At 51.3% G+C, this 23893-nt stretch overlaps 14 protein-coding genes across 14 annotated transcripts, besides 17 other annotated features; all 14 read left to right on the forward strand.

The window, feature by feature from the left end:
* Positions 1-32: 32 nt before the first annotated feature.
* Positions 33-58: a microsatellite.
* Positions 59-222: 164 nt separating this feature from the next.
* Tco025E_01475 (regulator of chromosome condensation (RCC1)) lies at positions 223-1446 on the forward strand (the record flags this gene model as incomplete). The annotated part of the gene is made up of 1 exon (XM_029368413.1): positions 223-1446. The coding sequence occupies one exon, from the start codon at positions 223-225 to the stop codon at positions 1444-1446; it is 1224 nt and encodes a 407-aa protein (XP_029231514.1).
* A 433-nt stretch (positions 1447-1879) lies between these two features.
* Positions 1880-1900: a microsatellite.
* A 650-nt stretch (positions 1901-2550) lies between these two features.
* Positions 2551-2584: a microsatellite.
* A 75-nt stretch (positions 2585-2659) lies between these two features.
* Positions 2660-3703, forward strand: Tco025E_01476 (putative glyceraldehyde-3-phosphate dehydrogenase; the record flags this gene model as incomplete). Its single annotated transcript, XM_029368414.1, has 1 exon — positions 2660-3703. The coding sequence occupies one exon, from the start codon at positions 2660-2662 to the stop codon at positions 3701-3703; it is 1044 nt and encodes a 347-aa protein (XP_029231515.1).
* An 88-nt stretch (positions 3704-3791) lies between these two features.
* Positions 3792-3822: a microsatellite.
* Positions 3823-4162: 340 nt separating this feature from the next.
* Tco025E_01477 (uncharacterized protein) lies at positions 4163-4618 on the forward strand (the record flags this gene model as incomplete). Its single annotated transcript, XM_029368415.1, has 1 exon — positions 4163-4618. One exon carries the CDS (start codon positions 4163-4165, stop codon positions 4616-4618), a length of 456 nt encoding a protein of 151 aa, XP_029231516.1.
* Positions 4619-5264: 646 nt separating this feature from the next.
* Positions 5265-5309: a sequence feature (A-rich).
* Positions 5310-5355: 46 nt separating this feature from the next.
* On the forward strand, positions 5356-6420 carry Tco025E_01478 (cyclophilin; the record flags this gene model as incomplete). The annotated part of the gene is made up of 1 exon (XM_029368416.1): positions 5356-6420. The coding sequence occupies one exon, from the start codon at positions 5356-5358 to the stop codon at positions 6418-6420; it is 1065 nt and encodes a 354-aa protein (XP_029231517.1).
* Positions 6421-6493: 73 nt separating this feature from the next.
* Positions 6494-6532: a microsatellite.
* Positions 6533-6534: 2 nt separating this feature from the next.
* Positions 6535-6574: a microsatellite.
* A 376-nt stretch (positions 6575-6950) lies between these two features.
* Positions 6951-6973: a microsatellite.
* A 205-nt stretch (positions 6974-7178) lies between these two features.
* On the forward strand, positions 7179-7529 carry Tco025E_01479 (uncharacterized protein; the record flags this gene model as incomplete). Its single annotated transcript, XM_029368417.1, has 1 exon — positions 7179-7529. One exon carries the CDS (start codon positions 7179-7181, stop codon positions 7527-7529), a length of 351 nt encoding a protein of 116 aa, XP_029231518.1.
* A 371-nt stretch (positions 7530-7900) lies between these two features.
* On the forward strand, positions 7901-8632 carry Tco025E_01480 (putative membrane-trafficking protein; the record flags this gene model as incomplete). The annotated part of the gene is made up of 1 exon (XM_029368418.1): positions 7901-8632. The coding sequence occupies one exon, from the start codon at positions 7901-7903 to the stop codon at positions 8630-8632; it is 732 nt and encodes a 243-aa protein (XP_029231519.1).
* Positions 8633-8789: 157 nt separating this feature from the next.
* Positions 8790-8809: a microsatellite.
* A 57-nt stretch (positions 8810-8866) lies between these two features.
* Positions 8867-8901: a microsatellite.
* A 289-nt stretch (positions 8902-9190) lies between these two features.
* On the forward strand, positions 9191-13468 carry Tco025E_01481 (adenosine monophosphate deaminase-like protein; the record flags this gene model as incomplete). The annotated part of the gene is made up of 1 exon (XM_029368419.1): positions 9191-13468. One exon carries the CDS (start codon positions 9191-9193, stop codon positions 13466-13468), a length of 4278 nt encoding a protein of 1425 aa, XP_029231520.1.
* Positions 13469-13491: 23 nt separating this feature from the next.
* Positions 13492-13527: a microsatellite.
* A 334-nt stretch (positions 13528-13861) lies between these two features.
* Positions 13862-15019, forward strand: Tco025E_01482 (uncharacterized protein; the record flags this gene model as incomplete). Its single annotated transcript, XM_029368420.1, has 1 exon — positions 13862-15019. One exon carries the CDS (start codon positions 13862-13864, stop codon positions 15017-15019), a length of 1158 nt encoding a protein of 385 aa, XP_029231521.1.
* A 443-nt stretch (positions 15020-15462) lies between these two features.
* Positions 15463-16131, forward strand: Tco025E_01483 (uncharacterized protein; the record flags this gene model as incomplete). The annotated part of the gene is made up of 1 exon (XM_029368421.1): positions 15463-16131. One exon carries the CDS (start codon positions 15463-15465, stop codon positions 16129-16131), a length of 669 nt encoding a protein of 222 aa, XP_029231522.1.
* A 234-nt stretch (positions 16132-16365) lies between these two features.
* Positions 16366-17382, forward strand: Tco025E_01484 (uncharacterized protein; the record flags this gene model as incomplete). The annotated part of the gene is made up of 1 exon (XM_029368422.1): positions 16366-17382. One exon carries the CDS (start codon positions 16366-16368, stop codon positions 17380-17382), a length of 1017 nt encoding a protein of 338 aa, XP_029231523.1.
* A 215-nt stretch (positions 17383-17597) lies between these two features.
* Positions 17598-17624: a microsatellite.
* A 123-nt stretch (positions 17625-17747) lies between these two features.
* Positions 17748-17782: a microsatellite.
* A 164-nt stretch (positions 17783-17946) lies between these two features.
* Tco025E_01485 (uncharacterized protein) lies at positions 17947-19332 on the forward strand (the record flags this gene model as incomplete). Its single annotated transcript, XM_029368423.1, has 1 exon — positions 17947-19332. The coding sequence occupies one exon, from the start codon at positions 17947-17949 to the stop codon at positions 19330-19332; it is 1386 nt and encodes a 461-aa protein (XP_029231524.1).
* Positions 19333-19617: 285 nt separating this feature from the next.
* Positions 19618-19676: a microsatellite.
* A 31-nt stretch (positions 19677-19707) lies between these two features.
* Tco025E_01486 (uncharacterized protein) lies at positions 19708-20367 on the forward strand (the record flags this gene model as incomplete). The annotated part of the gene is made up of 1 exon (XM_029368424.1): positions 19708-20367. The coding sequence occupies one exon, from the start codon at positions 19708-19710 to the stop codon at positions 20365-20367; it is 660 nt and encodes a 219-aa protein (XP_029231525.1).
* Positions 20368-21290: 923 nt separating this feature from the next.
* Positions 21291-21314: a microsatellite.
* A 65-nt stretch (positions 21315-21379) lies between these two features.
* Tco025E_01487 (proteasome alpha 1 subunit) lies at positions 21380-22132 on the forward strand (the record flags this gene model as incomplete). The annotated part of the gene is made up of 1 exon (XM_029368425.1): positions 21380-22132. The coding sequence occupies one exon, from the start codon at positions 21380-21382 to the stop codon at positions 22130-22132; it is 753 nt and encodes a 250-aa protein (XP_029231526.1).
* A 180-nt stretch (positions 22133-22312) lies between these two features.
* Positions 22313-22361: a sequence feature (A-rich).
* A 259-nt stretch (positions 22362-22620) lies between these two features.
* Positions 22621-23673, forward strand: Tco025E_01488 (uncharacterized protein; the record flags this gene model as incomplete). Its single annotated transcript, XM_029368426.1, has 1 exon — positions 22621-23673. One exon carries the CDS (start codon positions 22621-22623, stop codon positions 23671-23673), a length of 1053 nt encoding a protein of 350 aa, XP_029231527.1.
* A 170-nt stretch (positions 23674-23843) lies between these two features.
* Positions 23844-23892: a sequence feature (GA-rich).
* Position 23893: the final 1 nt, after the last annotated feature.

Genomic DNA, 23893 nt, shown 5'->3' on the forward strand with positions numbered 1-23893 from the left:
TCTTCTATTACTATGTTTATTTATTTATTTGTTATATATATATATATATATATATATAGCCCCCCTCTGCTTCTTTTCATTACGTGTTTCTACTTGCTGTCATGTTTGCTTGTAGCTGCCGCGTTATATTCATCTGGCGCTGCCTCGGTCGGCGATGGTCCGTATACGTGTATACTTTGTTCTCTTTTATTACTAATGATTTTGCTTTCTGAATGTGAAGGGATGCCCTTTCTGGCCACAGCCGGATCCAACCACTATGCTCAGCTTGGCCGTGAAGGCGGCACTGCGGTTTTCGAGGTGTTGGACATTGAAAATGATTTTGTTCAGGTTTCCTGTGGAGCGCGTTACACGTTGGCCTTAACAAGATCCGGCAGTGTATATGGGTGGGGGCAGAATGAGGCTGGCCAACTCGCACTGCCTGCACCAATTGTCAGACGCCCGACTTTAATCACCACTTGCCCTAATAGTGTTATTGTAAAGGTTTCCTGTGGGGAATCACACACCCTCTTTTTAACTTCATCCGGAGAGATTTACGGTTGCGGAGACGGCTCTTGTGGACAACGGGGAGATGGGACGTTTCACAGCAAATGCTTTGAGCCTAGTCGAGCACTTCTTATTGAACCCGCAAGAGATGTCTTTTGTGGTGCACGTACGTCGTACGCCATAACAGATGATGGTGATCTCTTTGGGTGGGGCGAAACAACAACCGGTATGCTCGGTGCCAAAGCATGGCCCACACCAACCTTGGCTGTGCCGACTCGTCTTTCTGTTGGCCCACCGCAAACCCGCATTGCCCGGGGAGTTGCTTCTCGAAACTTTGCAATACTTGTAACCACCAAGGGTGAGGTTTTGGGTGCGGGGAGTAACAGTGACGGTCAACTTGGAATAGCCGATTCTTACACCTACAATTGGAGGCTCATACGAGATGTGGGGCGTGTTTCTCTTGTGGCCTGTGGTTGCCGTCACACGATATGCTATCAGGTAGACAAAAAACGTTGTATTGTGCTTTCCGACCAACTTGGGTCATTCACCTTGTCTAAACCGACGGGACTTGCCGCAGGAGATGACAACGTTTTTGCCTGGACAGATGGAGGAAGCAGTTTGTTCGTATATGGGCACAACAGAAACGGTCAGCTTGGTGTTGGCAACATTCCCAACGTTGAACAGCTCACTCGGGTTCCTCTCCCGATAAAGGCAAATGTGGTCATGGTGTCGTGTGGGCGGAAACATACTTGCCTCTTGCTTTCGGGGGAGAAGGTACAACGTGGGGATGACACGGTTTTCATGGAAGACTCTTCTCCAGCTGAAGGAGGCCTCACCAGCGAGCCACGCGCGGTGGCGGATTGGGGGGGGCGACTCTCCTTTGGATGGGCATGCGCAGCCACGTCAATAGCCGCCCTGATAGGGGGAGCGTTAGCCGCAAGCCTTTACGGTCACCAACGGTGAGAGCTGCGACGAGAGGAAACGACGAGGTGGAGGGGGTGGAGAAAGGAAATCATTTGTCATTGGTGCCGGAACGATTGCATGGACACTCTGTGATGCAGCCGCCCTCTCCCCGAACTTTTGAACCACCTGGGTAGATCATTGTCAATAATAGTTAATTAGATACTCGTCCAAGTAAAAAAGCAAAAACAAAAACACATTTTTGCACTGTTCGCATTCTTTTACTGGGAACAAAGTGTAGCAAGAAGCAACTCAATAAATATGAATGCATGCGTACGTATATATTCGTGACGCCTTCATTCGTGCCACGGCGAAAAACAAAAAAAAGGGGGGGTAAGGAAAGAGAAGAAGGTACCTTGTGCTTCAATTCCTGCAAGACAGGGGGACGGTTGCTTGTAATTCGCTTGATGGTGCACATGCGTTTGGGTGCATCTACGTATGTGTGTGTGTGTGTGTGCGCATATGCATTGTTGTTGACATTTGTGAATAGTTTTGCTCGTTGCTTCTTGTCCGCTCTGTTGTTATTTGTTGTTTATCTGCTTCCCCTGACGCAACGATGGAAGGGTAATAAACCCCAGTCTATGGGGAGAAGGCATGTGTGTGTTTGTTGTCATCACGGGCTTCTGGTAATAATATGCGGCCACACGTATTGAAGTAGATGGTAGCGCGCCTTGGTTAATTGCGTTGTGCGTCGACTGATTACATGCTTCTTTTGTTTCTTTCTTTGCAGCGAAAGCCGTATTGGAGGGAGGCGCAATGGATCTTTTTCTTTTTCTTTCTTCTTTCTCCCCCACGACTTCGAACACCATTCACGCGGAGGGGCGTCCGGCGGTTGGGCGCCCTCCCTCTACACACACACGCCGCCACTTTGTGCGTTCGCGGCGCGAGACTGGCTCCCATCGCCGTGCCCCGTTTGCAACCGTTTACGTGTTGTGCTTCTGCTTGCGAACCCCCCTCCAAATCGAGGGACGTCGGGCGGAGACTGAACCAAGCTGTCCCCTCCCACCGTTGTATTCGTTCGCCTCGTAGGAATTGGAGGGGGACGCGCAGGGCCCCATTCAGGCGTAAATTTTCTTTTTGCATTTTGCCCTTTGCGGGTTGGATCTCTTTTTTTTTTTTCATTTCTTGTTGTTTTTTTTTTGGCATTTCTGCTGCTGTGCGAGTTGGCTGCTCTGGACAGTGTTGCTTCTTTGCCATTGAGGAAGTGTGAGACAAAATGGGTGATGTTGCTATGCCGGTTTGCGTAGGCATCAACGGCTTTGGACCAGTTGGGCAGGCTGTCCTTTTTTCCTCGTTCACGGAGCCCACAGTGAAAGTGGTGGCGATCAACGATGCTTCTATGAATATTGACTACATCGCATACTTGCTGCAGCGCGAAAGTCCCCTTTCTGCGGCAGACAGAGCTTCGGTGGTGGTCGTTGGGGAGTTCATCTGCATTCAGGGCTCTCATAAAATTCGTGTGTCACAGAAACACGATCTCGTGGACATTGCATGGCAGGACGTTGGAGTGCATTACGTGGTGGAGTGCACAGGATTAAGCTCAACGCGAGAGCGGTGTTGGGGACATGTTACGGGGGGTGCTAAAGGCGTTGTTATTGCAGGGCAGAGCGCGGACGCGCCAACTCTCATTCTTGGGGCGAATGACGCCGAATTCAAGAAGGTCTGCCCTGTTGTCTGCGCTGGCCTCCCTGTTGCAGTTGCACTTGTGCCTCTCATTCGTTTTATGCATGAACAATACGGTATAGATGAGTGCTCCTACACCGCTATTCACGGTATGCGGTCAGCGGAGCTTACCGCAGGAAGGTCCAAAAATCCGCAAGACTGGCGCCAAACAAGAGTGTCACTTGACAGCATTGTTCCCTACATCCACACCGGCAATAAGACCATGGAGAGGGTTCTGCCGGGTCTCGTGGGACGCATCTCTGGAAGTGCGTTTCAGGTTCCCGTGACAAAAGGATGTGCCGTGGACATGCTGGTGCGGCTGAGCCAGCCTGTCCCGAAGGAAGTGCTGGATGAAGCTTTGAAGGAGGCCGCCACAGGTCGACTCAGTGGAGTGTTTGTGTACTCGAACGAGGATTTCGTTAGTCGAGACTGTGTGCCAAATGGTAAGTTGTATTACGACGCCAAAACTTCTCATTCTATACGTGAAGGGGAGGCGCACAAACTACTTCTGTGGTTTGACCTTGACGGAGGCTATGCGAAGCGGATTTTGTCCCTGCTGGTGTTTTTGCATCAGATGGGCGACAGTGACGGGATGTAACTAGGGGCCCACAAGGAAGAGGGAAGGTGGAAAATCCAACCACAGCAACAGCAAAAACGAGGGGGCGCATGTCTCCCAAGGAGAGCTTTGTTGGTGGTGGTGGTTGGGGGAGGGGGTGGCACTACTTTGACTCTCTAGCATGTTTTATATGTACTTTCCATGCCTCCCTCTTGGGGGTGGATGGGGCGATGTCCAAAACAGAATGGTGACATTTTTTTGTCATTCTTTTTTTTTTTTGGTTCCCTGTCTCCCTTTTTTATTTATTTCATTGTGTTACCTGATGGTACTGTTCTTATCCCTTTGGTGTCCGCTTTTTTTCTTTTTGCGTGTGTGTCTTCCCTCTCCACAACGTACACACGTACAAAAAGGATCTGCTGAAGCGAAGAAAGGAAGGAAGGGCTCGTTCTTTTTGTCGGCGTCTGCCTGCTGCTTCGTTCGCGCGTAATTTCTGCTGCGACAATGAGTCTTTGCGCTTCGATCTGTGCGACAGTCATGGGGATGGACCCCTGGGCGCTTTTCGCCACTGCCCTCGTCCAACAGCTCTTTGCCATGGTTTGGTTTGGTCTCATCGTCAAGACAATTGCGGACTACTACCTTGCCGCCGACAAGGGCGTGCGGCGGGTGGAGCACATAGTGCACCGCTATTCGCCCGCCCTTTGCACCTTCGCTACGTTTCTCGCTGGTGTCGTCCGGGCCGTTGCAGTGTACACCGTGTTTACGCTTTGCAACGGCAAAGGACTCTGCGACTACCAGCAGGCGGGTGTGGTGGTTGCGGTGCTTGCGTGCATCAATCAGCACCAGTTCTTCTCATGTCAACGCCCCCTGCCGCTGTTGCTCACAGACTGCGGCTACGAGCTTGCCGCCGCGCTTCTGGCCTCAGTGTCTTTTTTCGGCCTGCAGAAGTTCAATGTCTAGATGGGAGGCACCCCGCAACTTGATTTGTCTTCGTCGGTGAGTGTGTGTGGTCTCTTGCCTTTTCTTTTTGCGGCTGTTACTATTTTCTTTCTTTGGAGGTACTGCAGAAGTGGCGCCGCGGCGATTGCTCCCTTTCCCTTTTCCCACAGGCACGCAAAGATGGGATAACAATACAAACAAGAAAAAAAGGTTAAATGAAAAATGGACGTGAAACGGGTGCGAAGGAAAGGACAACTAAGTCTCAAGAAACCCACGTCACGAATCCGACAACAGCAACAGAAAAAAGGGGAAGTGCTTGGGAGTGAGAGGGAGCTGTGCGATAGAGCGGCTGTCCCCATTATTTTTGCACCAACCATTGTACCTTCTTCATAGAGTATCTGTCCATGTCTGTACTGTTATTGATTGACGCAGGAACGTGAGCACGCACGGCACACAGACAGATAAATGCGTACAAAAGCATCTGAGCGACGCCCGAGCGCAAATGCCGAGAGAAAACGAAAGGAATATGTGCTCTTTCCTTGTATGTTTGTTTTTGAGGTTTGTTCCTCCCTTCTTCTTTTTTTTGTCTGCATTGGTTTTCCTTTTTTTGTTTCTCTTTTTGTTGTTGGCTGACGGGGACCCCCTGGCTTTGTGTTTCAAAGCGAACAAAGAGAAACCGTAGGAATAGAGAAAAGCAGAAAGAGAGAGAGAATCCTCAAAGGAGGCCTTTTTTTTGTGCAGCTGTCGGGAGGGGAGCCATGGGGAAACTGTGTTGGCTTCAGGTCTCGATTGGTGGTAAGCCACTGAAGGAGAAGATTCTGCTGGAGCTGTTCGACGACATTGCCCCGAAGACGTGTGCCAACTTTCGGGCACTCTGCACCGGCAATGAAGGCAAAGTTACGGAGGAGGCGCAAATCCCAATGACGTACAAGGGCAGTACGTTTCATCGGATTATTGCGGGTTTCATGATCCAGGGCGGCGATTTCACAAAGCATAACGGCACAGGTGGTGTGTCCATCTACGGCGAACGCTTTGATGATGAAAACTTTGATGTGCCCTGTGACAAGGCCGGTTTGCTTGCAATGGCGAATGCGGGACCAAACACCAACGGTTCCCAGTTTTTCATTACGGTGAATCCGGCGCACCACCTTACTGGTCGACATGTTGTGTTTGGTAAGGTGGTCCGCGGCATGAATACGGTGCGGGCACTGGAGCACACCGAAACGGGCGCGAACGACAAGCCTGTGAAGCCGTGCGTGATTGTTGACTGTGGTGTGACGGACACACTCCCAGAGGCTGAGCCGCAGATTGGGGGTGACACCTTCCCAGATTACCCGGAGGATTGCACGCCGTCACTGACGGATGCCGAGCTTCTTAACGCGGGGGAGGAGATACGGCAGATCGGGAACAATTTATTCAAGGCAGCTGATTTTGAAAACGCCATACAAAAGTATGAAAAGTCGGCTCGCTTTGTGAAGACGGTTAACAAAACCACCGCAAACAACTTGACTGTAAATGAAAAATTGGTTGCCTGTTACAGCAACACGGCCGAATGTGCACTGAAATTGGGCCAGTGGGCAGAGGCACGAAATGCCGCGTCGAGGGCCCTTGAGCTGGACAATTCCAACTCCAAGGCGCTGTTCCGGCGCGGGGTTGCCTGCCTCAACGCGGGCGATCCTGAATCGGCGGTGGAAGACCTCACAAAGGCACAGACGTTGGATCCTGAAAACAATGCGATCGTGACGAGGCTTCAGCAGGCGAAGGAAGCAGAGAAGGCTCGCACCGCAAAGCTTGCGGCGGGATTGAAGAAAATGTTCTCTTGAGACGTTTGTGTTTTCCTTCGCCGTTGATGTTTTCATCTGTGTTATTGCATGTTTTTTTACTTACCCCCGCCACTATTATTATTATATTATTATTACTGTTATCACTATTATTGGTTCTCCTTCTCCTCCTCGTTTTTTTTTTGCTTCTCCTTCTTCATGTACTTGAGTGATGCGTGCTGTTTCTGTTTTCTTCGTTGGCGCATCGATTTTGTGCTCCGGTTGAATTTATTGGGGCATCTCTTTGACGAACCTCCTGAAGACAAGGGGGGAGGTGGGGGGTGCGAGGAGAAGCAAAAAAAAAAAAAGAGGAGGAAATGGAAGGCGCTGCCGTGGATTGAGGTTGTGATGTATGCGTGCATCTGGATACGGGCTCTTGTTCTCTGCGCGAGTCTGCTTGCTTCCCCTCGAATTTGCTCCTGATCCACTTTTGGTCGACGCGTGCGCGTCGCTGAGAGGCAATAATTTTAAAGGGGCAAGGGCGTCACCGGTGCCAAGACTCACAGTTGGCGATGTGGTGGAGGTGCTTCCACGCAGCAGCAGCAGCAGCAGCAGCGCCGCCATCCACGTGTGTGCTGGGGGATTGTGGAGGAGTCTAGCCACGCAGAGGCTGCGCCTGTGCCACTAGGTGAAGTCTTTGAGTCGGTGCGTGCGGGGGGCGATGCCAGTGCCATATGCCGCCTTGCGGCCGTTGTGGAGTCAGAGCATCGCGGGACTTTTGGTGGCAAATGAGATGTGGACCGAACAGTGTGCATATTTCCATGGTCTCTGCGGTCATTTCAAGAAAGTGCGACGACGACGACGACGAGGGGAGTGCCAATTGTCGCACCACCTCCCTCACGTACAAATATGATTGGCATTCCACCGAATCAATGCGATTCGGGCGTCTTGTGCGGCGTCGGACACTTCATCCACGTGTCTCTCCACTCGGGCGCCATGAGGTGCTCTGCATTTTGGCCTTTTTGCTTGGTTATCCAGTGATGCATGCCCTTATTATACTGGTGGACGCCAGGATGACGATGATGTCTCAGACTATTTTTCACCATCGGCCGTGTACAATGACGTTGCTGATGAGCCTTCCAGCACCTGCAAAGCTGTTTCCCTCACCGTGAAGGGAAATCGTCCTTCTCTTCGTACTTTTCTTTGCTGCGGACTGTGAATGGCACTGTCGTGGGGAGGCACATGTGGGGTTTGTGGTCACGTGTGTGGCGGCTGCGTGGGGTGCATTCCTCGGCGCGGGGTGTCAGGCACGACTTTTTTTGTGCTCTTCTGGGGATGAGAAGGGCGATAGGGTGCCGGGTTTTTGAGGGGTTGTCGTTGCTGTTGCTTTTTCTTGTTTCACTGGTGTGCGGTGTTGCTGGCCTTATGCTCAGGCGACGGCAGGCTTGTTGTTGATTCTGGTGGCGGCGGGTGGAGGCGTAGTCCCTTCCGTGCATGTTGTCCTTCGACTCTTTTAAGCGAAGCAAAAGGGAAGGGAGCACATATGCTTTCCAGCGACAACGCACAAACCCACGTAGAGAAGAAGGAGGAAGCCATGAACCAATCCAACTCGTATTCGGTGCCACCCAATCTCACACTAGAGATGGTGGCGGCAAAGGAAAAAGAGTTGGAGGAACGTCGCGAAGCGATAATTAGGCGGCAGCGTAATATCGCAGTGGAAGTGGGACCACAGCCCAATTTCCCTCCAAGGTTTTTGTGCATCAGGCCACAGATATATCACAATATTAAGGAACAGGTACCAGTGCCGTTGCAGCGTTTTATGTACATTCTTTGTGGATTGTACATCAGTTTACTTGTACTGATTGTTTACAACATTGTATGTGCCTTTGTAAACTTTATATTGGGGGGAAACCCCATGCACTTTGGACTTTCGTTCCTGTATCTTCTAGGTATTCCTGGTGCATTCATTGTATGGTACTACAATGCTTACTGTGCAACCACGACCGCCTCGCGGCCCAGGAAGCTACTGGCATACCTGGGACTCTTTTTTGGTTTGGCCTTTGACGCTTGGATGGCAGTTGGTGTCTCTGGCTTTGGTGGCTGTGGATGGATCATAACACTTGGAATAACGTCACGTGTGCCTGCCTTCATCATGTGCTTGATTTCCTCTATTCTTTGGTCACTGCATGGAGTCCTTCTTTTTGTGATGCTCCTGCGCTTTTGGCGCTATAATCCATCTGGCGGAACTTCTCGGTACGAAAGCAGGGGGCTTTAGCCGTTCCTCTTGCAGTTATTTCTGGCCGATGTCTTGTCATTAGTTTTGTAGAGGGGCCTTTTTCTGCGTCCAATTGGTGCTTCTGCTGTTGGTAGCAGTGGCTGTGAGAGTGATCTTCGTTTTTTTTTAAAAGTTTTTCGTCACCCGTTTCTAGCAGTATATATATATATATATATACCTATCCAACTGTATGCGCCCGCGTTGAAGGATTGAAAACCCTCTTTTTCTTCCGCCGTGTGTGAATGGTCGAGTGTGTGTGTGTGTGTGTGGTTACCCTACCCTTTCTTCTTTGATTGTATTGCTATTACTCTTTCGGCGTTCTTGGCGCCATCCTCGTCCTAACCGGCCTTCTCTACTCTTTTCTTTTTCCGCGCTTACGCTGCACGTGCCCTCTTTGCCCCGCCGGAGGAGAGGAAGGCGCGGGGGGCCACACGTGGGCGGGAGCGGCAACCACGCTAGTAGCTGCGGCGGAAAGCGCAGATCCCTCCCACAAACACAAACACAGACGCACCCACCGGGAGAGAGAGGAAAAAAAAAAACGAACACGTAGCCGGGGCAATGAGTGTTCTTCCCGATTCTGGCAGCGAGTCTGACGGGGATGATTATCCTCGGCAGGCTGCCGCGGAGGGGACTCAGCGGTTAGCGCGGCACAAAATTACCATAAGTCATGGCAACGCCCCGTTTCTAAAGTGTCAGCTGCAGGAATCCCACATGTTCAAAGTTGTTATAGACGGCGATGACGGTGGGGTGGACATGCGTAAGGTGCACGAGCGCATCGAAGCCGCCTTGCGTATGCGACCACGCTACAAGAAAATGAACGAACGCATCCAGATGCCCCCGCTCGCGTCTCGTATCAGGATTTCGCAGGAGAATGGCGTCTACAAGGTCTCCAACCATAATGTTTTGCCCATGTACTCAATGCAGTCGTGGTCCACCTTCGCGTCGGATGTGCAGCATCTGCGGCTGACAGTTGGGAACACCGCCTGCATTAAGGCCTGTTCACATCGACTCAACATTATGCAGGAACGGTCCAGAATGTTCTTTCTTCTTAACGCTGACATTGAAGAGAAGCAGAATTTTCGCAGGGCAGGAGGGGTTTTCTCCAAGGCCACAAAAGTGGACAATTCGGTGTTGCTATCACGTTGTACAGACGCACAGGAGCTTCTCGATTTCATCCTGGATTGGTACGGCCGCTACCCCGATGCCCCACTGCGTCTCCGCAACGGCACCAACTCGACACTTCGTGAATTGTTTGAGGCAAATGGGGTACGTGATCCAACACTTTTGACAGTGGAGGGGCTGGGCTGGCAACCGAGACCCGGCAGCGTGGAGAACGCCGATTTTTCCCTTGATTCAGATCCCTTTAGCACCGAACTGCGATATAGCTTCCTTCACCTACGCGGGTCTTGTGCCCCGCGCTTCTTACAGAAGCGGCTTCAGAGAGCTGAACAGCAAGTACGCTACATTCAGGCCACAGAGCATTCTATTCCACTGTATGCCACCTACCCTCACGAGCTACTAGACATTGCCACCATTCTGAATAAGCATAACGTTGGCCCCTTCAGACGCAATATGTGGATTTTGCAGGTTTGCTTTATGCACAATCCCCCAGCTGGAGTAAATTATCCAGTGTACTGCAAGAACATCCAGGATCAACTTGATTTTCTCTTTTTGCCGTTGTTCAAAGCGACCTTGAATCCCACCGCAACAAAGTATGCCCCGCTTGCCTGGTTTCTTAAACAAGTTGGTGGTTTTGTGATCAGGACCCCGGCAAATACCTTGCAGGCAGACTTTGATGAAAAAAGTCCCGTTCCTAGTGAGGTGTCATACGGTACAAAACTCAATGAAATTTACTACATTTATTACATGCATGCCAATCTAACGGTTTTGAACAGCTTGCGGAAACGTCAAGGCTTAAATACATTTCAGTTGCGTTGCAGTGGAGGAAATCGAAATTCCATGGAGAGTCTTCTTGCCGGGTACCTACTGGGCGACGTCATTACGCGGGCTACAGGAATCATGGATTACCCAGTTTTGCAATACTTGTGTGGGTTGCACGGCGTTGGTATTACTGTGAGCCCATTGCATGATCACGTTCAGGGGATCGTGCACTACCAAAAACATCCGCTACCAAATTTTTTGCATCGATGCTTAAATGTGGCTATCGCCACTGAGGCGCCCTTCCTTTACCACCACGGCTCCTCTCCACTGTTTGAAGAGTACGGAACTGCCATGAAAATCTTTTGCATGAGCTTCCTCGACGTCACAGAACTGGCTCGAAACAGTGTGATGCTATCCTCGTTTCCGGTGGAAACCAAGAAGGAGTGGCTCGGGGAAAACTTCAATCGAGGAGTGGAAGGAAATGCATTTGAGTTGAGTCAAGTAACAAATGTACGCCTCGCCTTCCGTGAGGAGTCGTGGGATTTAGAGCGTGACATGCTGAAGGATTTGTACATCAACCGAAGTCTCCCACGCGAGGCGATCGGGTCGAGTCGTTGGCACTACCTTAGTAATGTGAAGGAGGTGGAGTACCACACCGTGCTGGACACGCGGGTTCGTTTTCCCCGCACGGTGCTCAACGGCCCGCACAAGGAGGTCAAGTGGGCCGTCAGCGCCGCATCCGCCATCGCCCGCGCGCTTGACCTGCGATTCAAGTACATTTGGGAGCCGCCGAATCCGTGGGAGGTGACGCAGCAGCGTTCCGTGGAGGCCGACTTTCAGCGAAAGACCGAGAGCTTCAACGAAGACGATTGGACCTACGCCGCCAACGATGCTGTCTTTATTTCTTTCCCAAAGAATGTCGTGCACGCGTGGCCGCGACAGCTTCCAACCGTGGAAGCGTTTCGCAGTGATTTGAAGGAGTTGCAGGATATTTGTGCTTCGTCTGAGGTAAAGGATTTTACCCAAAAACGACTTGAAAACCTGGAACACCGGTTTCGCCTGCACCTTGCCTTGAACCACGCCAATGAGGCAGGAACGACCGAGGACCGCGTTTCCTCCAACCGTGACATTTACCAAGCGGTGAAGGTTGACACGCACATTCACATGGCGGCTGGAATGACGGCGCGACAGCTATTGAGTTTTGTGGTGAAGAAGTACATGTATAGCGGGGATGACATTGCTGTGAAGAAGGGAGACGTGATTCACACCCTTGGACACTTCTTGAAGAAGAACGGCATCACCAAAAATTTAACGGTGGATCAGTTGAATGTACAGGCAGATCACACCCTATTTGAGCGCTTTGACAATTTCAACAATAAATACAATCCCATGGAGAACCCGGAGCTCCGCTCCTTGCTGCTCAAGACGGATAATTTTATGAAGGGACGCTACTTTGCTGAGCTGATTCAGGACGTCTTTGCGCAGTACTCAAGGGATCGCCACACGTACGCCGAAAATCGTGTTTCCATCTATGGCATCAATATCAAGGAATGGGACAATCTTGCACTGTGGTTTTCCACGCATGGGATGTCGTCTAAGCATAATAAGTGGGTCATTCAAGTACCACGCGTGTATAAAGTGTTTCGTGCACAGAATCTGATTGGGAGTTTTGGTCAGTACTTGCAAAACATCTTTCAACCGCTCTGGGAGGCCTCCTTACACCCTTCAGAACACCCTCTGGTGCACCACTTCTTAAACCACATGAGTGGATTTGACTCGGTCGACAATGAGGCAACGCTGGACTTGCCCTTTCTGCCTGTGTCGCCGTGGGCGTGGACCTCCGTAGAGAATCCTCCGTACAACTATTATTTGTACTACCTGTACGCCAACATCCGTACACTCAATGAATTTAGAGCATCACGCGGGTTTTCAACGTTTGCGTTGCGTCCTCACTGTGGTGAATCTGGCTCGGCAGAGCATCTTTACGGCGCCTTCCTCTGCGCAAACAGTATTTGCCACGGCATCAACCTTCGTGATGACCCTCCGATGCAGTATTTGTTTTATCTATCGCAGATTGGTTTGCACGTCTCCCCACTGAGCAACAATGCACTCTTTTTACGGTTTTTGAAGAATCCATTTCCCGAGTTTTTTCGTCGTGGCTTAAACGTCTCACTGAGTACAGATGATCCATTGATGTTTCACCAGACGCAGGAGCCTCTTATCGAGGAGTACAGCATTGCGGCGCGTGTGTGGGGGCTTTCTCCCAATGACCTCTGCGAGATTGCCCGTAATTCGGTGCTGCAGTCTGGCTTTGATTACATGTTCAAGCGTGACGCCATTGGGGATCAGTGGTACATGAGTTCCTCCCTCGGAAATGATTCCCTGCGAACACATCTCTCGGACATCCGTGTGGCCTTCCGCTTCGAGACCTACCATACGGAGATGGATATCCTTGAGTTGTGCTCTGGACGCCCGATCAAGCGCTGCATGCTAACCACGGATCAGGAAGAGGAAATCAACGAGAAGAACTTTGACGTTGGCCCTGAGAAGGTCATTTTGTCGACGCACGATCAGGCAATAGAAGTCATGCGCCGTGAGATTGAGACGAGGCGAGAAGAACTTCGGGTCTCGCGGATAAAGGTGGACGCGCTGCGCCGACAGCAAAAATCTCTCGTGGACAACCTGACGGAGGTGGCCATACATCGACAGCAATTGCAGGAGGAAGCGGAGCGATGCAATCGCGCGGAGGTGCTACACTACGAGCGGCGTGTTCCCACGCCCCCGGATGCGGCATTTCTCACGTCTGAGCGGGCAACTGTGCAGCGTCTTCTCCGATGGCGCCCTATGCCGTTGGATGTGATGCAGCATGCGACGGAGTCATATGTGCCGCTGCGGAACCCTCGTCCCCTGCCCAGTTTGAAGCCTCTCAACACGGGCATCCGGCACACCATGTAAAGTGTGCGTATGTACACACACACATATATATATATATATATATATGTATTATATATATACGTATGTGCTCTTCTCTATCTCTCATCCTTTATTGTTGTTGAACAAATTGGAGGGGAATAGTATTGCATGTGAAATAAACTCTATATGCGAGTTGTGGAATGGAATTTCCTCTTCTTCTTTTTTAAATTTATTTATGACTGTTATATATATACATACATGTGTAGACAGTCTGCTCTTACTATCCCATGCTGCATCACTCTTTGCCACTCTGTGCGTGTGACTCTTGCTCGTGAAAGCAGTTTGGCGAGAGGAAGTCAGGGAAACAGTATCTAGAATACAGAAAAACACGCAGCCTGCGTTACCTCATATTCATTGTAGACATTATTTTCGGCGATGTCGAGTGCGGTTGACCCTCTTGGTGAGACGTCCCATCGAGAGGCTTGGGTCTGCCCCAATTGTGCGGTGGAGGTTTCCCGGGAGAACACCTACTGCCAGGTCTGTCTGCGTTCTCGTCCAATGGACCGCTACGGTGTGCCTCAGATCTTTGCTGGGTACAAAATACACTTTAACGGAGTTATTCCACGCACCATTATGCATCCAAGTCACTCAGTGGAGTGGCGCATGGCTGAGCGTCACGGGGCGACGTGCATGGTGAACTTCGATACCGCCCATTTAAACTTGCTGATATACCGCACCGGGTACGAGCGTAGTGACAAGGTGCGGAGGTGTGTAGAAAGGGAAGCCGACAATATTCCTGCGGTCCCCATCACCTGGATGCTGGACTGCCTGCTGCAGTCGCGTCAGATTCACCCTACGCTCTACCGCCTAACATCTGTTCCAGTTGTGGCGCAGCCTACAGGCAACGGACCGTCTCTTCCGCACCATCAACACCCTTACTACCTAATGAACATGGAGGAGTACGCCATCCCAACATCATTTCCGTATAATAGGAAGAAGACAGCCAATGGTACTAGAGAAAATGAGGCGCTGGGCGCACCTGCAGATCTTCCACCCAAGTTTAACCTTCCAGAACTGCAGTACACCAACGTTGACGTTTTCCAGGCCGTATGTAACACGCAAAAAGGCAAGGCGAGCGCGGAGGATGATCAGGAAAACTATGAAGAAAAACTTGGCATATGCAAGCGTGCGGCCAATATTGAGCTTCTCGTCTGCGAACAAGGAAACAACCGTGTCGACAATTTTCTGTTTGGTGGTATGAAATTTCTCCTGACCCCGTCACTTGAGTCTAACTCCCAGATGACGCAGGCACTTAGGTTGTGTGGAGCCAAAATCGTCCCCTCGTCGGCAGGCAGTCTCGACGAAATTCTACGGACAGAAGTGACACACGTGTTGTACGATCATAGTGAGAAGAAGTGTAACCTCATGGTGGAGGCAGCGCGGAGTAAGAAGGAGTTCCCTGGGCTTACGCTGGCGCAGCTCAACTGGGCAGAAGATTGTTTGATACTTGGGGAAGTTGTTCCCCCGTACGGTCACTATGTCCCAACGGAAAAGCTGCTGAATACCCTGGAAAAGAGGTACAATAGACGGTGAGGATGGCCATCTAGCATATATGCATATGCGGCGCCATATGAATGCATGTCTATCTTGGGGTCAAGCCTTCTTCTGCTCACCCGGCCTTTCTTTGGTTTCTCCCTCTTTTACGCCACTAACAACAAAATCGGTTTCAGCAAACAAGGAACGTTTTTTTTGTTTTTGTTTTTGCTCCTGTTAAAAATGAAGAAGAAAAAGCCGAAGAAATGAATTCAGGCTCCGCACCAGCGACCTTCGTAAGGTGTAAAATCAAAAGAGGATGAAGTGGCCCCATCCAGTAGCTTCTGAATGACTTTTTTGCTTCGTCTATCCCCCACCTCACCCCACTTTGTATGAAGGAGGAGGCACATAGCGTGCACAGTGCCGACATCGTTTTTTTTTCCCCCCTTCCTTCGAGAGGAAAAAAAAAAGAGAGACAAGGAGGAGTAAGAAATTAGTATCGCATGCCGCGGGAAGCTGTTCTGTGGTTTGTATTTGCTGCTACTGTGCTCCTCAGTTGCGTGTCGGCCGAGGAATGCGCAATAGCGAGACGGTTGCGTGAGAATGAGAATAGGCTTTTCCTTGGCCTCCGCCCCCCGGAGGGCTTAAAAATGGCCCATACGGGCTGCATCAGGTGGTTTGGGGGCTACTGGAGCTACGAGTTGTGTCCGGGACGGTGGGTTCGGCAGTACCACGAGGTCAAGCATGTGATAGTGGAGGAGCACATTCTCGGTGTGCAGCACCAGTGGCGCCTCAGAGACAAGGTGGGGTCGCAGCTCCTGCAGTACAGCGATGGGACTCAAACCATACCAGACCGGCTGTTGAAGGCTGGGACGACCCTTGATGAGGGAAATTCATTGTATTCATGCGCCAAGAAAGGTACGGAGGCTCGTGTGAAACAAGTAGACGTGACGTATCCTGAGGGTTCTCCGTGTGAGACGGGCTTTCGGCGCTCTTCTTTGTTGCATTTCGTGTGCAATGAAGATGCCCACATTCCTGTTGTAACCCTGAAAGAGCCCTCCTTCTGCGAGTATGATATTACTGTTGTGGCCGCAACGATTTGCGAGGCGATGTTTAGAGTTTCCAAAGTAGTTCTTGATCTGGTTGATGCAGACATGAAGTTTGCCGTTTAAGAAGATACAAAAATGGGTTTCTTTTTGCGTGGGTGTGGGTGTCCATCTTTGTTGTTCTCCTTGTTTTTGTTTTTTCGCCCTATTTCTGTTTGCACTTGGGAGAGAAGTGGAGTATTTGGGAAAAAGTGGACTTGACGCAAATCTTCCCATGACAATATGGGGTGTCCGTTGCTTCCGTTGTGTAGTTTTTTGTTCTTGTTCCAGGGGTGAGGGAGGGGGGAAGAAGAAGCAGGAATGTTTCTGTTCATGGTGTTTGCCCTGCTGATTGCCGTGGCAATTGCCGTGGCGCCAGCAGCGCAGGCCCTGCGAATGAAGCTGGCCACCTACGCCCTTGCTGTGCAGTTCATGCTGGTGGCAAATGATCTTCCCAAGACGTTTACCGGGAGTAACTACATGCGAATGAATGCACCCGCCACCGAAGGTTCAAAGCGTGCTATTCGAGTAGTGTTTATTCGTCATGGACAGTCCGTGTGGAATTCATTATTTAACAGCTTCGGAACCACTTGGCCTATACGCATACTGAAGGCGATGGTTCTTGAGGCGATGTATTTTTTCTTAGATCCATTTGAATCTGTCATCATTGATTCCCCGCTTAGCTCCAAGGGGAGCTTGGAGGCGGAGGAGTTGGCCCGCTTCATACGCACGGCCGATGGCAAGATATCCTTTGACACAAATACGTCACTTGTGGTGTGCAGCAACTTGCGCCGGGCGATGGAAACCGCACTCCTGGCAATGCGACCGCGCATCTCCTCGACGCGAGAAAAAATTGTGGTGGACTCCTCGCTGCAAGAGGGTTCCCGCAACATGGATGCGCAGACGCTTTCCACTGAGCGTGGAAAACTGGTGCCTTGTAAAATGGGCAACTTGGCCTCCCCGGCCGAGCTAGGCGCTTTCTTTGATGCGCATTTGAATGCCGGCAACAAAACCTCAGACGTTAATGTCTACGGCAGGATGGACGAATTTGTTCGCCACCTCTTCGACGGGTCTCAGCCGGACTCGTACCTCCCAGCCACCTTCTCAGCGCTCGGCAACGCGGAGCTGAAGGAGGTCATCGTGGTGGGGCATAGCAGCTTCTTCCGCTGCTTCTTCCGCCGTTTTTTACCTCCGTCCTCCCGGCACATATCAAAGGCAAGGAAGCTGCGTAACTGCGGCGTCGTTGCGTTTGAGCTTCTGCGGAATGAATCCACAAATGAAGTATACATCGACGAGTCGACCATCACCGTGCTGCATAAGGGGTTTTTAACTGTCTAAGGAAGTTGTCGATGCGGAAGCGCGAGGAATTCGCGAGCGCGCGCGCATGTGTGTCTGAGAGCAGATAGCCGATGCCTGTGGGTAGTGTCGTATTGTTTTTGTTTTCAGTTTCTGCGTGGCTAGGTGCATGCGAAAAAAAAAGGCGCAGACACGCACAAACAGAAAAGGCAATGCAATGTGTCGTATAACGATAGCGCGAGGAAACCAAAAGATGCAGAGAGAGAGAGAGGAGGGGAGAGAGAAGTAAAGCCAGACACTGGCAGAAAAGGGGACGATGGCGTTAATGGTGTGCAATGACCCTTTTTTTCTTGATGTAATGCACGATGGATCGGAGGAGCTGCAGTACGTGTCCACGCACGCTGAGAGCTGGTTGGCTGGCTGTCTGGGGGGTGGGGTGGCTTCCTTGACGGCTCAGCGTCTTGCCAGGTTTATTTCTTGCTTCCCTCTTCCTACTCCTCGTGCGTGGAAGGGAGAGAGGGGAGGGTTTTGACTGCCGTTTCTCGCGCGTTCTGCGGCCCCAACACGTGATAGAAGCAAATAGTTAACACGAACTGCCCTTGACTGATGGCACTGCGTCGGATTGCTCTCACCCCGGCCTTACGCCGCCTCTCCGCTGCCGGAGCTCACTTTCACATCGCACAGGAGACGCTGACAGAGGCGGAGCGGCGCCACTTGGAGCAAGAGCTGCCACCGCGAGAGCTCTTGACGGAGTTGCGCTCCAAGGATGAGTCACCCGGTGAGAAGAGCGATGATGATGTGAATGTGCCGGGTGATTCCTTTGGTATTATGCGCAATCGTGTTGCGTTTTACAGGCCGATTCCACGAGATGTGTACGCCGGAGACTTGGGGGAGCTGTTCCCTGAGGGGTGCCATCCGATGCGCTGCGTCAACCCTTCCACGTTGAGGCGTCTCTGCGGACAATTTGCTCTGAGCCCCGCGGAGGCGGCTGCGGTAATGTTAGAGGCGGAACTGGACATCAATGTGGCAGTAGATATTATTCTGAAGCGCAAAAGGTTTAAAGCAGGCTTTGGAAGTTTTGGATTGGTTGGCTTTGAGGCCTACGCACCGGAGACGTTTTGTTTGGTGAGCTTCGCTCTTCCATCTTTTGAAGCCACACGCAATGATGATGTGCTTGACGCCATCCATGAGTTAACGTTATCCGCGGCGGAGCTGCCTTTGGATGTGCCAAAAGGTGAACTTGTCAATAAATTTTTGACTCATTGGACGACTGAGGATGGAACGAGTTGCAAAGAGATGATGGACTCCTTTGACATCACTGTTCAGCGCATTATTTTGTTGCCCTACGGGGAGTACAGCGCTCAGGGTTTTCATATTCTGCACCCTGTCAAGGAGGACGTTCCAAACATCGGAACAGGGGCAGCAGCATGCTGTCTGGATCTTCGAACGGGCATACACAATCGCTTTCGGTTTCATGTGGAACGTGTCGCCGATTCTTTGAGCGAGCATATACTCCGCGAGCTGGTGCACTACGGGCAACACATCCATTTGTTTCGGCAGGCGTATTGGTTTAAACCAGAGTACAGCGTGGAAGAGTACATACGCTTTAAGGAGTCTTTGTTGCAACCGAGCGCATCTATTTTTGAGATGCGCTATGCGGTGCTCGCGGCAGTTCCTTACGCCCTGGAAGGTTACCGCAACCTTGTGGAGGTAGAGAAACTGAAGGTGGCACAGCACAAGTATGAGAAGCACTACGAGGATTTCACTTCACCTGGTAAATGGATGACGAGCGATAATGCCCAGCTTCAGACCGTTGCGACGGGCAGCGGGAATGCGCCCGGGTCAGTAATGCACATGCAAACGAATAGTCCAGATACTTCCAAGACTGCGATGGAGACAAGAACAGCACCGCTCCGTCATGTTCTGGAAAAATCTATTCAGGCCCATGGAGACCGCGTTTTTGACCGCTTCTATCGCAATAACTATCATTAGCTCCATCACATGAGTGCTTTGCCTCTTTATCGTTATTAGCTGCTTCTGTTGCTTGGTAGCTTTTCCTTTTTCGTCTTGTTGCTGCTTCCTTTTTCTTTTCTTTGCGTGTGCGTGGTTGTTCCTTGAAAGCCGTAAATGTTCGCGGGATGGGGGGGGGAATGGGTAGTGGTCGGTGAGTCGTGGCAGGTGTATCTTGCTTGAGTTAACATTCTTCTTCCAATGCCACCCACGCTCATGCGTATTCCTCCCACCCATTGTATCACTATCGTTCACTTCTTGTACGCGTGTTGTTGTGCTTCTCTGTTCGATGCGCCCTGCTACTGCTGCTGCTGCTGCTGCTTCTGATTTGTTTGCTAAAGTAGTTAGTAGCACGGAATGGGGTGCGCTTCCTCGACCCGAAAGGCGCTGGCGGATTCGGGGCTGCGGCGTGGCTTGATAGCTGGGGGGAAGGAACGTGCACCGGTGGATGCCGCGTCCGACACTTCGCCCCAAGCCTCAAAGGGCAAGACAATTGATACCTACGATGCCCTTGCTGTTGCTGCTGCACACCGCAACACCACGCCCTTTGCGGACTATCGTGGAGTGGAGGTGTACATGGCAGGCGCGACGCCCGCCAAGATGAACGCAGTCTGCCGGTGGCTTGACTCGATACTGGAGGTCCGTGAGCGTAATGGCGGATGCTTTATTGACCAGAAAAGTGAGGCCTCCTCCGTGGGGCGCGGGGATAACTTGATAGATGTCGATGACGCCTCTGTTACAGTGGTTCCGGAAGGCGACCGCTCATTGCCCAACCGGCTTAATGTAAGTATGCATGCTTCAGGGGCCTCCTGCAACGCCCGTCGGGTGGAAAAATTACAGAGCAAATTAAGACCCTCTGAATTCCCACAGGCGTCGCCAAGGCGTACGACCAACCTGTGCAACGAAGAAAAAATGCCGGCTGTAGAAAGGTTTACCACACCAGACAATTCCTTGACGATATCGATTCTCTCGCCTCTGGAAAGGTCGAAACCCACACTAGACGTTGGGGTTAGCTGAGACGTTTGATAGGTTGGCGGTAAAAAAAAAAAAGGAAGAATAACCCAAAATACGGAATTCCAAATACATGGAACAGTGCGTGCCAAAAAATTGCACCCTGTCCCCACCTCCCTGCTTTCTGTTTTTCTGTAATATACGAAACAAGGTTGTGATGGGAGGGATGGGCAAGTATTCGTAGTACATCAAATCGGATGAAAGGGGAAAGTGGTGGTGGGTTACAACACGCCCCTGTTCCCATTGTTGTTGTTTCTTGGATTGATGGAGCCCTGATAGTTCCAAAGTTTGCTTTTGTATGCTGCACTCTGTAGGCGAGCACGGACGTCTACGCCCCCGTGTAAATTTAACTTTTTCAACTTTTTGTTGCTTTGTTTTGTTTTTCTCTGTGCTTTATTGCTCTTTTCTGCCGGTGTTGGTTCTTTGCTTTTTTTTTTCCAATCTCCCTTTCTTTGGGTTCTTCAACATGCCACCAAAACCCACATTTTTTGTGTTATTTGGGTTGATCGTCACTGGCGGGTGGCCCTCATGGATGCTCCTCTTTTGCTGCGATTCACCTAGATGTAGTGGACTCTGTTTGGAGATTTTTTTTCTTTTCTCTTTTTATGCATGTGCTTTATGGATTTGGCCGGCTGGTTGTGTGTGTTTGTTTGTTTCCCTTCGTTTTGCTGCTTGCACGTGTCGCTCGGCTTTCACTTGCGCCTTGGCGGCCTGTGCGCGTGTACATATGTGTATCATATTCCTGCGTGGGCCCGTCTTCTGCGCAGTGCGAGTTCCCCCCCCCCCTTTTTTTTAATTTTGCTTTTGGCTTTGCCTTGATGCTTCCGCCCCGCCAACGACAGGTCGCCATCTTCTTCAGAGTTCTGCGTCGGGCTAGGAGCCGAAAAAAGAAAGCGAAGGGGGAAAGAAAAACAGGCAGATACACGCACATATATATATATATATATATATATCTTGCTCTATCCACTCCTCACCCACCGCGCGAGGGGCGAGCAGAAGTCGAAGCAAACAAAAAAAAATGAGTCGCACGGGGTTTGACAAGTACATTACGGTGTTCAGCCCTGAGGGGTCTCTCTACCAGGTGGAGTACGCCTTCAAGGCTGTCACCTACGCGGGCCTGCTCACGGTAGCAATACGCTGCAAAGATGCTGTCCTGGTCTTTACGCAGCATAATGTGCCGGACCGATTGATGCGACCCGAGACCATTGCCTCGCTCCACAACATCAATAAGGACATTGGCGCGTGCATCACTGGACGGGCCTCCGACGGGAAGGCGCTTGTGCAAAAGGCTCGCCAGGAGGCATCCGACTACAAATACCGCTTCGGCTCCCCGATCCCTGTTAGCGTGCTCGCCAAGCGCGTGGCGGACATGGCGCAGGTAAGGACGCAGCAGGCCGGATTACGACTGATGGGTGTCATCATGACATTTATTGGAATGGAGCAAAACGATGCAGATGGGTTGTGGGTTCCGCAAATTTACTGCGTAGATCCCGCAGGGTGGTGTGGCAGTTACCATGCATGTGCGATTGGTAAGAAGCAGATTGAGGCGAATGCGTTCTTGGAAAAGAAGCAGAAGAATGCCCTATTTCACACCCTTACACAGAAAGATGCCGCCATGATCGCACTTGCCGCGCTGCAAAGTGCCCTTGGTGCCTCGCTGAAGGCGACGGATGTGGAGGTGGGGCGTTGCAGCGTGGAGGAGCACGCCTTTTGCCGGGTCCCCGATCAGGAGGTGGAGGACTGGCTGACCGCCCTTGCGGAGGCAGACTGATGTGGGCGGGGAGCCGAGAGGTCTCACGCGCACCCCGCGTGAATTTTGGCAAGCACAACACGATAGCGTTGCCTTTTCGCGCGCGCTCTCCATATTTCTCCATCAGCTTCCCCTCTGAACGAAGTGAGAAGGGAGGTGCCCCAACAGGTATATATATATTTTTTGTTTTTGTTTGTGGTCAAAAAAAAGGAGGACGAAGAAGAGAGAAGGAAGTGAAAGAAAAAGAAAATGTGGAGGAATAGGGCGTGATTGTGTTCGCTTCTTGCCGCACTCCTGTACGGGGAAGACATGCGACGCTGTCATCTACGTATATTTAGTTATTTGTGTGTGCATGCGCCGAGGTGTGAGCAGAGATTTATCCCTCGCCCTACTCCCTTCCGTTGCCTTCTTCCCCCCTTTGCTCTGCATCGGATAGTCCCCGATAATACACAAATAAGGAGGTCCGGTGGGTCCCGCTAAACCAGTAAACTTCCCGCTGCCGTCTCAAGATGTTGATGGAGTGGCTTCGAGGGAAGTCTGAGGACGTGCCCGCCGCAACGGAAAAGCCAGCAAGGAGGAAGACGTTAGATGTGGACCCTGAGGCACCACTCGAGCCTTCGCCTGCAGAGGACGTCTCGCGACGCGAGGAAATGTTTCGAAGGAAGTTGGCCGCTAGCGCCAAGGAAGGCCCAATGTCCCCGTCTAAATTGGTCAGCTATGAATCCATGTTTCGTGGGGCGCAGCGACTTCTCATGGAGGGAAACTTTGGAGAAATCAACGAGGGGCTTTCACTCAATTTGTCTCGTAACGCACAAAACGTGATGATTTCCTCGAAGTGTGTCCTTGTTTCCCCACAAATGTCGCACTGGGAAGTGGGGTTTCAAATGAACGGCTTTTCCGACATTGTAGCGGCTTCCTACAACACACTGAGTCGTTGGAGTCTGATGTACCAGCGTGTGAGCAGCACGGGTGCACTGCTCCTCGCCCAGTGCATGGCTCAGAAGCAACAGGGCATGACGCAGGGCACAGTGGTTGGCATGCTTCAGTATCCATGGGTGTACGGCGGTTGCAGCGTGGCTCAGTACGTTAAGAATCAATCGTTTACGTTGAGCCACACTCAACGAGTCGTGCGGGGCGTGCATGTGGGATCCAGTTTGTCATGGGATCCCATGACGAAGGGGACCTCGCTTTCTCACGGGTTTACGGCCGTAAACCCATCAAAGAAGGGATCCTTGTCCGGGGAGTGGACTCCGAGTAAGGGCGAATGGAAGCTGGCGCTCACAAGAAAAGACTGGGCCCATGATGCTGAGTTTGCGATGCAGCTTGACCACGCTCAAAAAGAAGAGGGTATGCTAAGCCAGTTAAGCTTTGGTCTGCGTAAACAATTTATCGGTGGTGGTTCAGTGAGTGCTGTGCTTAGCGGGTTCTCCGTAGTAAAGGCAGCCGTGGAGCTGCCCTATGGCGGGGAACGCAGTGGGCTGAATCAGGTTAACTGCGTGTACAACGCCCAGTACAACATCCGCTCCGGTGCGCTGAAGCACGGGCTTGTCTTCACGGCGTAGCCCAGACGTCTCCGTCCCCCCTACCTGCCATCCCGCCGGCGATGCACGTTGACGATCCACGGGAAAGAGCGGGGGAGGAGTGCCCAGACGTTGGAAGGGCTGGGAGGCACCGGCACCCGCAGAGCAATGACCCCCTGTATTCACATAAAACAAGGAGCTGGTGTAACGCTAAGAAACGAAAAGGAAAAAAAAAGGGGGAAAAAAAGAAACAAAAAAGAAC

The sequence above is a fragment of the Trypanosoma conorhini genome (assembly GCF_003719485.1).
Source record: "Trypanosoma conorhini strain 025E chromosome Unknown Tco_14.4_contig_00049, whole genome shotgun sequence".
Classification (NCBI taxonomy): domain Eukaryota; phylum Euglenozoa; class Kinetoplastea; order Trypanosomatida; family Trypanosomatidae; genus Trypanosoma; species Trypanosoma conorhini.